General features: G+C 41.2%; 2 protein-coding genes across 4 annotated transcripts; both read left to right on the top strand.

Moving 5' to 3' along the window:
• The first annotated feature begins 2,593 nt into the window (after positions 1 to 2,593).
• Positions 2,594 to 8,258, top strand: hsh2d (hematopoietic SH2 domain containing). Of its 3 annotated transcripts, XM_086225059.1 has the most exons (7): positions 2,594 to 2,808; positions 2,900 to 2,944; positions 3,049 to 3,192; positions 3,679 to 3,768; positions 3,876 to 4,041; positions 4,332 to 4,571; positions 5,107 to 8,257. In XM_086225059.1, the coding sequence occupies exons 3-7, from the start codon at positions 3,068 to 3,070 to the stop codon at positions 5,560 to 5,562; spliced, it is 1,077 nt and encodes a 358-aa protein (XP_086081185.1). In that variant the 5' UTR covers positions 2,594 to 2,808; positions 2,900 to 2,944; positions 3,049 to 3,067; the 3' UTR covers positions 5,563 to 8,257. The 3 variants fall into 3 exon arrangements, with proteins under 3 accessions (XP_086081185.1, XP_086081183.1, XP_086081186.1); XM_086225057.1 differs by having other exon boundaries at positions 2,594 to 2,944; XM_086225060.1 differs by lacking the exon at positions 2,900 to 2,944 and having other exon boundaries at positions 2,604 to 2,633; positions 5,107 to 8,258.
• A 1,186-nt stretch (positions 8,259 to 9,444) lies between these two features.
• On the top strand, positions 9,445 to 14,707 carry tax1bp3 (Tax1 (human T-cell leukemia virus type I) binding protein 3). The gene is made up of 4 exons (XM_086225167.1): positions 9,445 to 9,652; positions 11,459 to 11,578; positions 12,708 to 12,785; positions 13,195 to 14,707. The coding sequence occupies exons 1-4, from the start codon at positions 9,614 to 9,616 to the stop codon at positions 13,360 to 13,362; spliced, it is 405 nt and encodes a 134-aa protein (XP_086081293.1). The 5' UTR covers positions 9,445 to 9,613; the 3' UTR covers positions 13,363 to 14,707.
• The last annotated feature ends 2,517 nt before the right edge of the window (positions 14,708 to 17,224 follow it).

Below are 17,224 nucleotides of genomic sequence, written 5' to 3'. Positions count from 1 at the left end.
TTGCAAGATGACGTCCATTACGTGATTCCCATATGCTGAAATTCAAAATTTTCCATTTGTAAGGACATTCACACCCTGTTCTTGCTCTCTAGTATCCCAGAGGCCCCTCCCCTTGTTCTCCTCTCCCTAGTCTTGTGTCGGCCCTCCACCGCGGCCTCCTCAACTATGCATTCTGGGTGCATAGAAAACCTCATCTAAAATCTTTGCACATTTGACTTAACGAGCTTTATTTGAGATTAGAAATGTGCTAAATGTTACTTGCTGTTTTATTTCCTGCTGTCGCCTCCAGGTTCTCTGTGCGTGCTGCGAGCTGATTCAAGTCTAGTATGAATTAAACTGAAAGCTGATCAGCGTCACCTCAGCTGATCATTTCTAGCAGTGCTGAGAGGAATAATCGAATTTTCAGCTGTGTTGGAGGTTAACCTGTGGTTTCAAACGGTCGTCGTCAGCTTGGTTGAACTGTCGTGGGTAAACTGGCGCTTTTTTTTTTGTTTTTTTTTAAGACTTAAAGTCTTGCTTTAATTTGGTGATTTAGGATTTGCTCACTTTCGTCATTTGTGAAAGCTCCGTTATAAATCTGACCGTTCAACAGTAACACACAACTTCCCTAACCAAAATTTCAGATTTATCACTGATTGTGGATGCATTTCATGAGGAAAGAAATAAAAAAAATAAATAATTCAGCAATTGTAAATAAGATCTACAATGATTGTACTGTAGTTTCATAAATCTTATTGATCTACACTTTTTGTAGATATGTGTTCTTTGAATGATTTATTAAAAGTGGGATTCTTAAGAAAATGTTTAGTCAGTTTGTTATGTTTGCAGTGTTAATCATTGGAAATTCCTGTGGACTATTAAATTTGTTAAACACTGTCAGGAAGGTTACTCTCCACCTGTGTTTTTATTTTTTTAACTTGAGTGTCTTCGGTTTGTGCTCATCGATCCAATAGACGCTATCTTTTTGTTGGGTTTGTAAAGGTGTATACGTTTGTTTGTTTGTTTGTTTTTTAACCAACCATTAACATGGATCACAATTATTGGAGAAGCAAAACTGGGGGGAAAAAATCATCTAAAAATTTTTTTTTTAAACATCTTGATTGCAGATCATCTGACAGAATTGCGCAATAAAATTCATGCCTATATGAAAAATCTAGATATTTTCATCTTAAATTATGGCGGTGTCAAGAAACTCAATTCCTGACTAACAGGTCAGGTGAGCATCCTTTTTTCTGTGTTGATATGAGCTCCACCGTCACTGGTGATGACGTTCTGTTCACATGCACAGTTTAACAGAGTACATATTTAAAAAAAACAAAACAAGTATTCACACTTCCTTGTTGTGTGAAAGTGATTTCCCAACAATAAAAATACAATATTCCTGATTCCATATCTTCAGTTGACAAGTAACAGATCACATATCAGCAGTTATGCTGTCACAACAACAACAAATGTCAATCATCCCTTCAAAAAGTACCTGTCATCGGTGTAATCTGTCCTTCAGGAAGGAAGTTGGATGATAGACGGATAAGGGTTGATTCTTAGATGCCTGAACGTTATATATTTTATGCGAAGACAAAATATATAAATACATATTATCCATCCGTTTTCTACCTCTTATCCTGTTAAGTGTGGCAGAGGTGCCAGATCCTATCCCAGCAGCCTTCAGGCAAGTGGTGGGGTTCACCCTGGACAGGTCACCAGTCCAACACATAGAGACAGACAACCATTCACACTCACAGTCACACCTACAGTCAATTTAGAGTATCAATCAGCCTCGTCCCCTCTTGATGTCTTTGGACTGTGGGAGGAAGCTGGAGTACCAGAGAGAACCCACACAGGAACAGGGAGAACAAGCAGACTCCACACAGAAAGATCCTGTGCTGGAGCCGGAGCTCGAACCTGGAACCTTCTTGCTGTGAGGGGACAGTGCGAACCACTGCACCACGTGCCCCCTAAATATATATTATATATTTTTGAATACACTCATAGTCTTAAATCCACTTTAGTAACTCCATCTGGATCCATATGATCATGGAAAAGTCATGGTATTTTAAAAAGCAATTTCCAGGCCTGGAAAAATGAAAAGGGTGGGGGTAGAAGAAGCTCGAAATGTTTTGAAAAAGTTCTGGAAGTTTGCTTCATAAGTACCTGGATATTAGAGTGTTTCTGCTTCACTGAAGCTTGATTTTGTTTGAACTGATTAATGTACATGTTTATTTTATATTAAACCTTATGATTTCTAATTAATTATAGTAAAATATACACTGGTAATTACTTTTTAGGTGAAAACAGATATTCCAGAGAATGTGTAGGCATTAAATTTATTTCTCAAAGATGTGGAAAAGACATGGAAACATGAGTAAAATGTGAATGGGCCTAACACTAAAATAAATAGATACATTACGCACCTGTAAAGAGTAGTAGGTTCATTTTAATGTCCGTAAGGGGAAACTTATTAATGCGAGTCAGTGGAAGCTTCACATTAAAACAAGACACGAGCCGGAGCAACTTTGTTAGAAGTATGAGACCGGTTGGATATGGTCTTAGCTCCGCCCCCTGCCAGGTGAACTCCCCTCCCATAAAAGGTGAGTACCACCAGGCTGTGTCTGTGTCTTATGGAGCTGCCAGAGGTGAGCAACCTGTGCATTGTTTTGATTTACAAATCTCAGAAGTGTCGGTTTATTTCATGAAACTGGCTTTGGTTCGAAGAGAGGAGACATTTCCTAAATCTAGAGTTCCTGACTGAGCGACATTAAAGAAGGTTCGAGTCAAACTACTACAGCTGAAGCTCGCGTGACATCAAAGGCAACATTTTTGTATTGTAAATCATGTTCATATCAAATCTGGAGAGAACTTGTTTGAGACAAACTAAACTATAACCTCAATTGACATTTAGTGACCTTATTGAAAGAGGAGCAACAAAAAGGACCTGCAGATGCAGGTACTTGTGGGGATTTTTTTACTTCTGCATGTGTGTGAACTTGTGTGTTCTTCTGCACGAGTGTCCGTGTAAAATACACTCTGAACCAACTCCTGTGTTTTTAGTGAGCTGTTTTTCAGGAGGATGGAGATTGGCCTGCCATTCACAAGGCAGCCTGAAACTTTCTCCTGGTTTACGGAATCACAGTTCTGTTCTAAGCTCAGAAACGGAACAGTTCCAGAATGGTTTCATGGCAACATTACCAGGAAGTAAGTTCACCAAGTCTATCACCGCCAGACATCTCAACTGGAATGTGAAGAGCCATATTTTCAAAATCCTTCATGAAGACACAAGTGTTGTGTGACAGAATGCACATTATAATGTGAATTAACAATGACTGACTCTACTCTTTTTTTTACCCTTTTTTAAATTTCACACTTTTATCTGCAATAATTAGAGTTTCCAATCATTGTTATTTACAGATTGGTTGCTTTCAAGTGATGGAAACATATCAAACTCACTCATACGGGACAGTCAGAATGTCTCTTGGCTTTGCCCCGGCACTGAAAATATTTTTTTTTATGTAATCGCCAATTCGTGTGGTCTCAAGCCAGTGGACTGATGATCTCCATCTTATTCCCCGCGCAGTCTTGAATGGTGTCATGTCCTGTTCAAGATCATGTTGAGATTAAAGCGTTTATGTATGAAGGGGGCTTTTGTCCCTGGTGATTTGGACATGATGATTGTGTACGCAGCGCCTCAGAGCAACTATTGATGTCCAAGCCTCCGGGTTACTTCCTCATCAGACTCAGTGAGAGCAGGATTGGTTACACGCTCTCATATCGGTGAGTAATTGCAGGAATAAGGAAGCTTTATCTTAACCACCATATCAAAACAAAGCTGTGGTCCTTTTCTCTTCTGTGAATGAAGTTTTCATCTCTCTGCAACTTAGTGCCGCAGACCGCTGTCGACATTTCATGATTGATGCGCTGCAAGACGGCTACTTCGTCATTGTGGGCGAGAACATGCGTCACCGCTTTCTACAGGACTTGGTGGACTTTCATCGTCGGACTCCCATCTTGCCTTTCAGTGAGGTGCTTACTGTTGCTTGTGGACAGGTGTGTTACACTCATGCATGCTGACGCCCTAACTGAACACTCCACCGGTGATTGATTCCTGCAGGTTATTGCACTTGTTTACTTTCTATTCATCATCTGCAATGACTTGAACTGAGTTTTTAGATTATTTTTCTCTCTCAAGATGTTAGAGTTGAAACTGAATCTACAATTCAAACTCTTAGTATTTACTTAATGACTCACCAACAATGCAGAGACCTACATCTCTCGCTCTCTCTCTCTCTCTCTCCCCCCCCCCCCCCCCCCCCTCTGTCCGTCTGATCTTACTTTAGGCTACAAATGGCCAGACTGATTACGCAGAAATATTGTTTCCCCAAAGAGGTTCCAGTCCTCAGGCCCTGTGTCCCTCTGTGAATCAACCAATAAAACAAGAGTGTATTCCTCCCGTCGTTCCTGATCGAACTCCAGACATGAGCGACTCTGCAGACCCGCATCCACACAGCCAAGTGAACAAACTCTACGCTCACATAGAGGATGAATCCTCTCAGGATACCTCCCCAGTTCCACTTGTGGTGAGTGGGACTGGGGACCACTTCAGGTCATATTACTGCAAATGTTTTCAATGTAGGCAGCTTTTGCTTTTTTTTTTTTTTTTTTCCTTCCCAGATTTTATGCTTAATTGACACAGAATTTCCCAAAATTGATCTTGTTTTGGTTTTTGTGTTTAAGAACTTGATTTTTTTTATTCCCTTTTGGAAAAGACAGTTAAGAAAATATGTCTCATGGACTCCATTGTAAATGCTGACATTGTAAATGACACGCTCGTACTCCTGTATTATTTCAGTTGAAACATTTGTTTATTGAACATAAAACAAGACGATTGATTAAAATGTACCTGTCATTGCCAAGTTGGAACTTTGACCAAACTACAACTCTGCAGTCCAAATGAAGCAGATTATGATTATGAATTTAGTTTTTTTTTTTGCAATTTCAGCTTTGTTTGATTAATTCTACCAAAATGGCATAATGTTTTAAAGGACAAATATGAATAGCTCTAACAATCTCTAACAAATATCTTTGCTCTATGTTTCATGTTGATTGTCCCAGCCTGTACCAAAGACCAGGACAAAATACCTTCAAAACCCTCCAGCTGACCAGCCTCCAGAGCTCCCTGCTCAGAGCTCGGTGAAGATGAACCAGGCTTCCATCAAAACAGTCTCTGCCCCTGAAAGTCCCCCAGCAGCCAGCGACTGGCCTGTTGGAGCTCCCTGGGTGCCTGTGAAGACCAAGGAAGCAGGGTCATCAGTACTAAAGAACTTCAAGAAGAAGTTCCAAAGGAGAAGATCGTCACAGCACATGTATGCAGAGATTAACAAGGAGGCTGAGCAGACGATGGAAGGAGCCAACAGGGGTGCAAATGTGGAGAATGAGTGCCATGAAATCCCGGACAAGCAGGCTTCGGCGGACGCGTCCTTATCTTGGAGTGGTGCTGCAAAGATTCATAGAGAGTTACCTCAGGAATACTTGCACCCTCCTCCATTTGCACCAGGTTACTGGCTTTGAGTTGTGTAATGCAGTTTCGCCTTGGGCTCGATCCCTTGGTGACAATAAAACACTCTCTCTCTTACTGCCCTTAAGAAAAGCGCACACACACGTAGTGGTCACTGGATGGTATGTCACCTGAAGGTACATTAGATATCTGAATCAAACCTGTGAATGCAGAGCTGAGGTGGCATGTAGTTTCAATGGTGAAGTAGCCATGTGACTACTGAATAGTGCAATAGAGGTCTGTCTTAAAAAAATGATCAAAGTCTTACAACTTCCTCAAAGAAATGCAGTAGCTGATTAAAAGCAATGCGTCACTGGCTGGCTAAAAAAACCAGGAAGAAACAAAGTGCTGCATTGTGTTTGTATGCCTTTGTGATGAATGACCTTGACTTTTGAACGTCGTGTTATTTTCTGCTCACCGGTTGATGTTTGAAAAGGTTTCCTCATTGGTATATAATATAACATCGAGAACGGAACAGATATTGGGTTTATATTGGGACCTTAAACTTTTTACTTCATCTTTGAGTCCCAGTGGATATTTATAACAAATTAGAAGAAATTCCCTCGTGGATTTCCTGAGATATCGTTGCTGAGAGTAGGACTGATGACCTGAAAACATTGTGTCTCTGGCCTACAGCTGGGAGTAAAAGTTACCACTAATCTAAGTGTCGGCGCTCCTCTGTGATTTTGAGATGTTTCTTGCCCCCAAAAACAGGCAGAGATCATAAAAACTTTAGAGCTAAGAATGACAAACTACACATATGCTATGCTAACAGAAGCTTGCCTCCTACACAGATCAGATATTCTCTGTACTTGGGGTTAATGAAAGGTCAAACCAGCATTTGAGGAAACATATCTGCTTCGTTTCTGGTAAATGTGTAATTAAAGATAGCGAATTAGCTTTCAAGCTGTTGTCTTAAGCTTTGCATCTGTACAAGTATGAAAGACGTGTCAATTAACTCGTCACACGAAAGACAGTAATTGTCTTTTAATGTCAAGGGGTTGCAGTGTTATGTGTGCAGAGTAGACTATCCCTCTTCCTGCACGAGAGCTGCTGATGCTTCAGTTCTGTCATGATGAGCTCACTTAACTCTAAATTAACACAGTACTATTAGATTTATCAGCTGTCAAATTGTATATACGAGGCTGATTGATACTCTAAATTGACTGTAGGTGTGACTGTGGGTGTGAATGATTGTCTGTCTCTATGTGTTGGCCCTGTGATGGACTGGCGACCTGTCCAGGGTGAACCCCGCCCGTTGATGCTGGGATAGGCTCCAGCCCCCCCCCCCCCCCGCGACCCTTAATAATAGGAATAAGTGGAAGACAATGGATGGATGGAAATTGTATATAGCTTAAAGAGCCTATGAAAACAATACATTCTTTTGTTTATGCAACAGAGATAATACAGGTTCATTGCACGAGAGGAACTTCTGCAACAAATGAAATATATAGCGTGTGGATATCTTGTTAATCCGCAGGTGCATTCCTGGAGAGACTTTAAGATACTTTATAAAAATTTCCATTAAAGTGTCTGTGAGAAGTTACCAGGAAGAATATAGAAATTATGTTAGCTGCTGTGAACATGAACCACATATCAGATGCAGATCTTTTGAATATGATAGGGAAGCTGCTGCACACAGTGGTCAGACCTGTTCCTCAAATGTACGCATCAGCAGCATTCAGATGATTCACATCCAATTTACTACTGATACTAGACATTGTATGTAACTGAGCAGATGTGCTGGACTTGAATAGTTGTGTCTGTTCTGATTGCCAAAGCTGTTCTGACTGTTCATATTCATGTCTGTAAGTTAAACAGGCGAGGCATGAGCTGACTGGACAAACATTCTCTGATGATCTCATTTGTTGAAAGTTTGGAGTCTTGCTTGGCGTCATGAGCTGGATTTTAATCTGAGCGTGAACTTTGATCACATGCCAGTCTTTTTCAACCCCAGACTACATTTTTAGAAAACCTTGGCTTGTTCCTATATTTTTGTGAGGCGCTACAAAAATGAATCTCAAGGAGATTAACTTTGACAAGGTTGAATCGTGATTGACAATCATTTCAGAGCCCTCCACCCCAAACAGATTATGTGTCTATACACTCCCATCTAGTGGCAGTAAGATGTACCAGCTGCTCCCTCCTCAGATGAGACAATGGAAAAAGGATGCAATTTTTTTTTTTTAGGATGTCCATTCTTAATGTATTGCCATAAATGTGTTTTGTACAACACATTGATGTTGACCTTTGACCAACAATGTTTCATCACTTTGTACTTACATCAAAGAGAACATTTGAGCCAAATTTGAAGAATTTCCCACAAAGTTTTTCTGAGATAAAATGTTAATAATGTTGTCAACCCAGGTTGTGGTGTGGTGTGAGATGTGTGGTGATTTTCACATTGACTTCCAGACAATAGGAATTGTTTTTGCAACATTGTCACCTCCTACTGGACAACAGAAACCATGCAGACAGCCTGTTTTCAGAAAGGCTAACATCACTTCTGGTCTACAGTCTTTGTTACGACATCAATGACAAACAACAAAAAAAACATAATTTTTGTGTTAGCTCATTGCATATTTTAGCAATGGGTAGACTAAGTTAATATAGGTTAAACAGAGTCTCCATATTAGGCACCAAATGTAAATGTTCTATTATAATTTGTTATAATATTTTAATATTTAAAGGCTGCACGGTGGTGCAGTGGTCAGCACTGTAGCCTCCCAGCAAGAAGGTTCAGCACAGGATCTTTCTGTGTGAGTCTCCATGTTCTCCCTGTTCCTGCGTGGGTTCTCTCTGGTACTCCAGCTTCCTCCCACAGTCCAAAGACATCAAGAGGGGACGAGGCTGATTGATACTCTAAATTGACTGTAGGTGTGACTGTGAGTGTGAATGGTTGTCTGTCTCTATGTGTTGGCCCTGTGATGGACTGGTGACCTGTCCAGGGTGAACCCTGCCTCTCGCCTGAAGGTCGTTGGGGTAGGCTCCAGCCCCCCGTGACCCTTAATCATACTTACGGTCAATTTAGAGTATCAATCAGCCTCGTCCTCATTTGATGTCTTTGGACTGTGGGAGGAAGCTGGAGTACCAGAGAGAACCCACACAGGAACAGGGAGAAGATTTTATGAGTTTAGAAAGATTTTATGTTTGAGCCCTGAACCTACTTGCTGTGAGGTGACAGTGCGAACCACTGCACTAGCCTGCTGCCTGTAAACAATTTGTCATATGAAATTAAACACAACGTGTGTGGTGTGGTAAATTGGATATCAACATATAAACCATCCATCCATCCAATTTCTATAACACTTATACATTAAGAGTGTGTGTGTGTGTGTGTGTGTGTGTGTGTGTGTGTGTGTGTGTGTGTGTGTGTGTGTGTAAGTGGGGGGGGGGGCTGCAGCCTATCTCAGCTGACATTGGGTGAGAGGCAGGGTTCACCCTGGATGGGTCACCAGTCCGTTGCAGGGCCATCAGGAGAAATTTGGGGTTAAGTATCTTGCTCAAGGACAGTTCAACATGATCCCCTGGGGAAGTGGGGATGAACCAGCGACTCTTCTGTTGCTAGACAGCCATGCCACCCTCGAGTCATGCCGCCCCAAATAAATGTAAATTTTATAAATAAAGCAAATATGTACTTGAGTGTTAAGCAATATATCCATAAAACATACTAATTAAACACAAAGTCACGCCCCTCGCACCATCATAAGTTAGCCTGAGAACTTGAGGAAATATGCTGATATAAATTATGTTCTATTTTGTGAAAAGTGAATGGCGAAAATAGGAAATCCAGGCTGCTCTATTGGCGTTGGATAAAAACAGGTTTTAAAAAGGTAGAAAAACTACAACAACCAGAATGCACCAGGCTCGTAGCTTCCCTTGGCACCGCCCAGACCCGGCGGGTCGCTGACGTTTTCCAGCAGTAGGGCTCATCCTGCTGTTTTTTCACCCATGTAGCGTTACTTATCCAGGAAGTTGTCCCACCTTCGAGCCCGTCTTTTTTCCACCTTCCCACTTTTATTATAACTGTATTCGATATTTAGCTCCAAGCATCAGCTCTACATCATGTCTTTCGTCCCAGGACAGCCGGTGACCGCGGTTGTGGTAAGTTTAGGAGTGGGGCTGTTTCTATTCAACAGGACTCCATTGTTCACTTTCTGGTCCGACGTTCATGTTTAACACTTCCATCAAAACTACAAAATTGACCGAGTTTATGTCCGTGCAGGTGTTGTTGGCCGTGTGTGCTCTCGCTAGCTGCCTGGCTTTGTTTAGCTGAGCTGAACTCAGTTGAGCTGCAGTTAAACCAAATAGATTAAACCTACTTATGCATCGATGTGGAATGGGTTAAAGTATTGGGTATTGAAACGCAGAAAGTAACGTTTCTGGGAAATATGAAGTCCTGTTTTCCGTTTACAAATAAAAAGGTGGTTATTCATATCGAACTAATCTGGAGATGGGCGTCACCGTAGGTCTGATTCCTGCTCAACTCCCCTGCACAGCTCACAGAGTAAACTTTTGGATGGTGTTTTTAGTTCTGCACGATTACGATTATGTCGACCGACAATGTATCTGTTGTATTAAAAGTTCTGTTTTTTTAATGACGTGTTCTTTTTTTATTTGTAAAACTCATAAAAACGATCAGAGTGGAGATTTGTATCAGAAAGAAACGTTTTCTTTCAACTGTAGACTTTGATGTATAGGCGTGACGTCTTAGCAGCACCATGATATTGAATTTAAAATGGTATTTTGACACACTGGTAGCCTTCAACGAATACTGTGCCTTCCTGTGAATTTCAGAAGGTCATATGAAGAGTCAAAATACATTTTGCTTACTTGTACAAAAGTACACAAGATTAGTGTGTGTGTGTGTGTGTGTGTGTGTGTGTGTGTGTGTGTGTGTGTGTGTGTGTGTGTGTGCCTGCGTGCGTGCGTGCGCGCATATTCATCACAGTCCCTGATGCATCAAAAACATTAGAGCACATGTGTGTGAAGTTTAAATTCTCTGTCTGGACTCAGTACTGACATGAACCAACAGTTTCTGTTGGAAACAGGCTGGACTGGAGTTACTAGAGCAATTCTCACCTGGTTCCTTCTCAGCCTGCATGAAGAAGAAGACCTGCACAAGCTTTCAGTGTCCTATTTTGACTGATTTACTTTTAGTAACAGAAGTTTAAGTCCTCACTGACTGAGGTCCAGACATCATCAGTCTCCATTGTATGAGCCATTGAGAGTGTCTGGTTAGTCATCATCACCGCACAGAGACAGTCTTTGTGTGGAGGAAGCAAGTTGTTAGGAGTCCCACAGCCATCCAGCCATCCGGTCAGTGAGCCTGCAGCTGCTTGTCAGTGTCAAGCCCATCGTCACACCGATTAAGTCCCTGTCCCAATCTGGACTTAAATTACCAGGACCCTGCCTCCCAAATCCACCACGTCATGAACTGAAATCTAGTCAAGTGTGTCTGGTGGATAGTTCTGGATGGTGACTGTCTGTTAAATCAGCGAGTGCTCATGCAGATCTACAAGTGAATGTTCATGCCGAGCACCACATAAGAACATCCAGCGTTATCTGTTTATTTGAAATAGTCTTTATTCTTTTAGGAATGTATTTATTTCTGTATTTTTACTGCAAATTTGTCAGACCGTCAGAGGACTTTTCATAGGCATGGCAGTGGATTGTGAGTAATGATGGTGTATTAGACGTTTATTTTTACATTTATTTCAGACATACAAGGAATGTCTCTAAAAACTGGCCCAACTGGGCTGAATACAGTAATGACGAGGAATTGCAGCACTAATGAACTGCTGGTCCCACATCCATTGTTTTCCCTTATAGAGACAAACCAGAGTAAATTGACCTTCTTATAAAAAAAAAGAAATCTGATTTTGTTTTTGTTTCTTCTCTGTTGTTTAGCAACGTATTGAGATCAAGAAGTTGCGACAGGGAGATAATCTGATCCTGGGCTTCAGCATTGGAGGAGGGATAGACCAGGACCCCGGTCAGAACCCCTTCTCTGAGGACAAGACTGACAAAGTATGTTTGTGCACATCACTTAGCTCCTTAAGGCCTGGGCAATAAAACATTTGCTGGTTTTCATCAGAACAATGTGCTGTGGTGTCTCCTATCATACCGGCAGTGCTAACAATATGGCGGCAAGGTGGTTCGCACTGTCGCCTCACAGCAAGAAGGTTCCGGGCTTGAGCCCCCGGCCTTGGCATGGGGCCTTTCTGTGTGGAGTTTGCATGTTCTCCCTGTGCCTCCATGGGTTTTCTGTGTGTGTGTGTGTGTGTGTGTGTGTGTGTGTGTGTGTGTGTGTGTGTGTGTGTGTGTGTGTGTGTGTGTGTCCAAAGACATGCAGATGGGGACTAGGCACTGAATTGACCATAGGTGTGACTGTGAGTGTGAATGGTTGTCTGTCTATATGTGTTGGCCCTGCAATGGACTGACCGTCCATCCAGGGTGAACCCCGCCTCTCACCCGGAAGCTGCTGGCTCCAGCCCCCCGCAACCCCTTACAGGATAAGCAGAAGAAAATGGATGGATGCTAACAATATTGTTCTATTGGCCCTGTTGATGATTTTCACCCAAAATACAGGAAATAAGGGTTCAAGTAATATTTTCTCATTCACATCAAGCAGAAACAGGATTTGTGTGCTTTTTATCACACCAAGCAAGATGGCTCTTGAAAAGGTAACAGGCATGAACGTGTTACCTGCTGCCTCAGGTGGTAAGAAACCAGATTCAATGCCCTGACGTCATGAAATGGAAGACTGCAAGTTGACACAGTCACACCTCACCTGTGGACTGTATTCGTTGTGAGCTGGAGAGAGAGGAATGTACACACAGAATAAAGCCAACCACCTACTTACGAATAACTTCCCCCTCTGATTGGCCTTTGACCGGTCATGTTTTTTCCCTTAGATATCCTTTGCACATTTATGAGTGCTTTCGGTTTAACCTACAACGTGTAATGATTTTATTGTGATACCTTGAAGAGACAGGAAGTAATCACAAGATGGCGACCTTTGTGCTTGGTGAAAAGCCACTCAGCCCTGTATTTAGTTTTTCAGGCTCACTCAGATGGTGGAGTGACAGGCCATGTAGGTGATAAGGGGTTGATAACGTGAAATAATTGTGGTTATTGTTTGTTTGTTGGTGCGAAGGGCATCTACGTGACCAGGATAACACCAGGAGGACCAGCAGATGTGGCGAGCTTGATGATGGGGGACAAAATAATGCAGGTGTGTCACTGTCAAATGATTAATCCACAAGGTGGCACTAAGCTAACAGCAGTGAGTGTGTGTGTGTTTGTTTTCTTCTCAACAACCCTTCATCCAGGGGCAGGAAACCGCTTTGCTACGTGTGATGATCAAATTTTGGCTAATATTTTTCTGTTGGGCTTTCAGCTTGGTTCCTCGTACTAGTTCTGTGAATACATCAAAGGTGTGTCGTGGTGATGTGTATCTGTGAGTGGGCGTGTTCTTAACAGCCACTGCTGTAGTCATATTTATTATATTTTAACATAAAATCCTAGCCTTTCATAAGCCAGTATCATTTTCTCCGATATGAATTAATGTTATGCATCATGACACTAGTTGTTCTATATTTTCCGACTTTTAAGCTGAGTTTCCTTTTCTCCCCTGCGCTCAGGTGAATGGCTGGGACATGACCATGGTGACCCATGACCAGGCTCGTAAAAGACTGACAAAGAAGAAGGAGGATGTGGTGCGACTACTGGTAACCAGGAAGTCACTGGAGGATGCCGTCAGAAAATCGATGGGGAGTTGTCCCCAACAGAGACAGGGGGCTACCACCTAGAACCACATAGAACCCAGAACTCACGTACTCTGACTCCCAAAATTATAAATCAATCAGCTGTTCCAGAGTAAGTGACTTAACCGGATGTTCATCATGTGATCAGTAATTGGACAATGAGGATGGGGGAGGAGGGGATTTTCCTTTCCACACACAATCAAACCAAACTTCTTGACTTTTTATATCTTTGTAGCACATGTACTGATGGGAGAGACACCAAACTGAAATGTGTTCCAACTCCACGGGAATGATTTCCTTTTCGTCTCTATCTGTTGTGGAGTCCTGTTGGAAGTAGGGCTGTGGAAATGTCAAGAGCATCACAATAATATGAAAAGTTTGAATTAAATCAAAAATAGTATCAGCGAATTAACTTTTTTACATGAAGTGTATTATAAACACAACAGTGATTGGTTATGGTTTATACTGCCATGTCCTGCCAACCCTAATTGCAATATAGAGAGATTCAAATAAGAGATCTGACTTTCAGTAGGAAGTCTCTACTATATGTCCGTTTAAGAGTGACTCAAAACCTTGTTGCTCTTTGGCCGTACTTGACTGGTTTTTCCTGCCATAAGACACGAATACATTCATACCAAACATGGGCTGGAGTCAGCTGCCTTGTTATTCGGTTCTTAAAAACGTCAACTCTTCATCCCAATCAAATAAAATCACCAATGTTCCGCTGTCGTTCCGGTGAAGATTCCAGCTTCAAACGCCAAAGTAAAGGCACTGTGAGCTATTTATAGTGAGCAGTCTTTGTCACCATTTTCCTTTGTTTCTGTGGTGATGTAATATACTGTGCAGAGTGTGTGCAACAAATCTTGAATTAGTCTACACAGTTTTTTTTTTTAATTAAATACTGGTTTCTATCACTGATAATCATCTTTGAGTCTTTGTGATGGTTCCTACTTACGTGGGATGATCATGTCCTCTCTTAGCCTAACAACACAGGTAACACTAGTTCTCCAGACCAACAATAATCCTCATGTATGTAAGTAAGAGTAAATGTGAAAGCCGATTGAAACGTCACACCGCAGGGTTAAATAATATGGGTGGGCTTTATCAACCAGTCCTGTTTGGGTTGTGGAACACAGCAAGGGCTATCTACGGCAGTCGCATCGCCTGGAACTGATGTAGTACTAATCATTAACAGTCTTTTGTTTTCAATTCAGTACAGTACAGAAATAGTTTTTTTGCAATATTAATCTCATATCTTGTGGGCAATAATTTGTCTGTTTTTGCTTCGCATGGTACAAAAATAATGTGTTTTGTATTCCTTTCACAAGACCCGTTGGCTGATGATAAGCTAATAGTTCGGTTAATAAAAGAGGTTTCATTCAAAATTTAACTCCCCGCTTCTTTTTTTTGCGTTGTTTTTGGCAAAGAAATAACAGCGTGATATGGAACAGTGCAGTTGGAAGAGAGAGACACCCCCCCCCAACCACTCACACACACACACACACACACACACACACACATACACACACACACACACACGCGCACGCGTGCGCGAAATGTACTGTGTTCCCTCAATTTTGGTAATTCATGGTCAGAAGCCATGATTTGTTCCCACAATTAAATACATTTGTGGCCATGAGATATAACTTATTCCCTCAATGTACTTCAGTGATTTTAGTTATTGTACTATATAAGTACTAATTTGTTCCCTCAATTTAATGAATTTGTGGTGAGAGGATATATCTTGTTCCTTCAATTTAGTTATTTCAAGGCTACAAGACATAAAACCCTTCCCCCTCAATTGGTCATTTTTAAATAACAGAATATAACGGATTCCTACACTTTCATAATTTAATCAGGAACAACTTACATCTCATAGAACCTTCAAAGTTTTTTTTTTTTTTCTATAAAGGATCTCTGCGCACTGGATTATGAGACAGGTGTGTTGGAGAGAAATATACATTTAAAAAGTAGAAGAAATCTCCCGCGCCGTCTTAACAGGATTGCTCTGTAGTTTCTGTCTGTGTGACCTTCATCAGGTATAAAACTTGTGGCAATAAACAAGTTATGTCTTTAGACCTGATCGTACTTTCAAGCTGAACCAGCTCTTTTACAACAGTCTCACTCCGGAATGGCCAGAGAACGTGTAACAGCTCTGGTTCTTCACCAGCAGCTCTGTCACTTTATTTCTTTTTGAAAGCATTAAGATGAGTGAAATAAGTCTTTTTCAGGGGAATTAAACATTTTTAAATAACATTTTGTTTAACCTTTTATTATTCTTAACTTCTTAAGAGAAAGATTTATTGTTCGACTTACTGGGCATTCCTGATGGTCAGGTTTACTATCACTGCTTCACCAAGGTCAGTAACGTTGGTACATCCAAAGTTGGTGTCATAGACTGTGATTGTAAGACACATCACTTGCAGTATTTGTGCTTGCCTTTCTAAAGTAGCTGCACAGGATAATGGTTTTATATTTGACAGTGTACCGTCAGAATGTTTACCAATCATTAAAAACACCACAAAATGAATAGGCTGCATTTGTCTTTATTGGTAGTGTAATGTGTTACGGGGCAACGGTCTATATTTACTCCTCTTCACACCGCAGAGCCTTTTTATCTGTCAGGCCCTTGAAATAGCTTTGTGTCGCCAGTTATAAAGTAATAAGCTGACATTTCAAAGCAAAGAATCTATTCCCTGACCTTTCTGTGTGGATGGAGGCATTTTAACCCTCTACTTTCATCTCTTAACTGTACTACCTGGACCCTTTGAACTCAGGACTAATGGAGACACTGAGAGAACCTGGGTCAACCAGTAGAACGCGTGGGAGAACTTGTGAGAACGATCGATGTTAATGTGCATTTCATTGTGGTAATCGGTTTCATTTTGATATATTTTATCTACTTGGTCTACAACACATTCTAAACTTCCAAGTTAGTACTGCGTTGAGGCTAATTAATTAGCTTGTACAGTAAAATAACATGTTATTGTAGTATCGTGGGTTTTCTGAAGGCTGATATGCTGCGTAATGTTCTGACAACAGCTGCTTTCTATCACATCATGGGAGAGGGTCGATTTAGGGCAGTGCTGAGCTGAATTCCCCCCTTTGAGAAATAATTGATGAGGAAAGTGTGTGTGTGTGTGTGTGTGTGTGTGTGTGTCCCTCCTGTTACAGGGCTATGGGGACATAATATCTCTGGGAAAAGGATGTAAATCAAAGTACTGCAAAGTGATTGAAACATGGCCGCGTTAACCTAGTTTTTATTATCAATCGGGGACATTTTCCTGTTAAAACTCAGACCTTATTGGGACCAGTAGTCCTCATAGGGAGCAAAGATTTGTCCTAATGAGGGAACACATCTTTCTGAGATCCTGGTTTGGTGAAAGAACACAATAATTTGCCAAAAAGGAATTATAATCCTCTGGCCTTAGATGGTCTTTTATTGAAGGTTCAGAATTTCAATACACTAGATATTTTTGTTACAAAGTGGAGGACTATTCTAATATAAATATGGACCCTATTGAGACCAGTAGTCCTCATGGGGACTGGTCCTAATGTGACAAATCATCATTTCTGAGTTCCAGGGTTTTGTTAGGGTTAAGTGCGAATTGAGTCTAGGTTAAGGGTCAGTTGGTTAGGTTTGTTTAAAAATGCCTTTGATATACAGAATATAATCTAAAAGTCTATAAAAAAAATCTATGTACAGAAATATTAGAAATAGGAATGTAGGAACTAGGAATATTGAAATAACTTGGTGTTAAAATACCTCCAGTGGCAATTAGGATTGCGCTATCTAGAATGAATGTTAGTCAATGTGATGTCCTCAAAGGGATAGCTTTACAAATCTGTGTGTGTGTGTGTGTGTGTGTGTGTGTGTGTGTGTGTGTGTGTGTGTGTGTGTGTGTGT

Source organism: Aulostomus chinensis, chromosome 14 (assembly GCF_037954235.1).
Source record: "Aulostomus chinensis isolate RoL2024-O1b breed Wild chromosome 14, RoL_Achi_v1.0, whole genome shotgun sequence".
NCBI lineage: Eukaryota > Metazoa > Chordata > Actinopteri > Syngnathiformes > Aulostomidae > Aulostomus > Aulostomus chinensis.
Note: the sequence above shows the minus strand (reverse complement) of the source record. Positions and strands in the feature narration are given on the sequence as shown.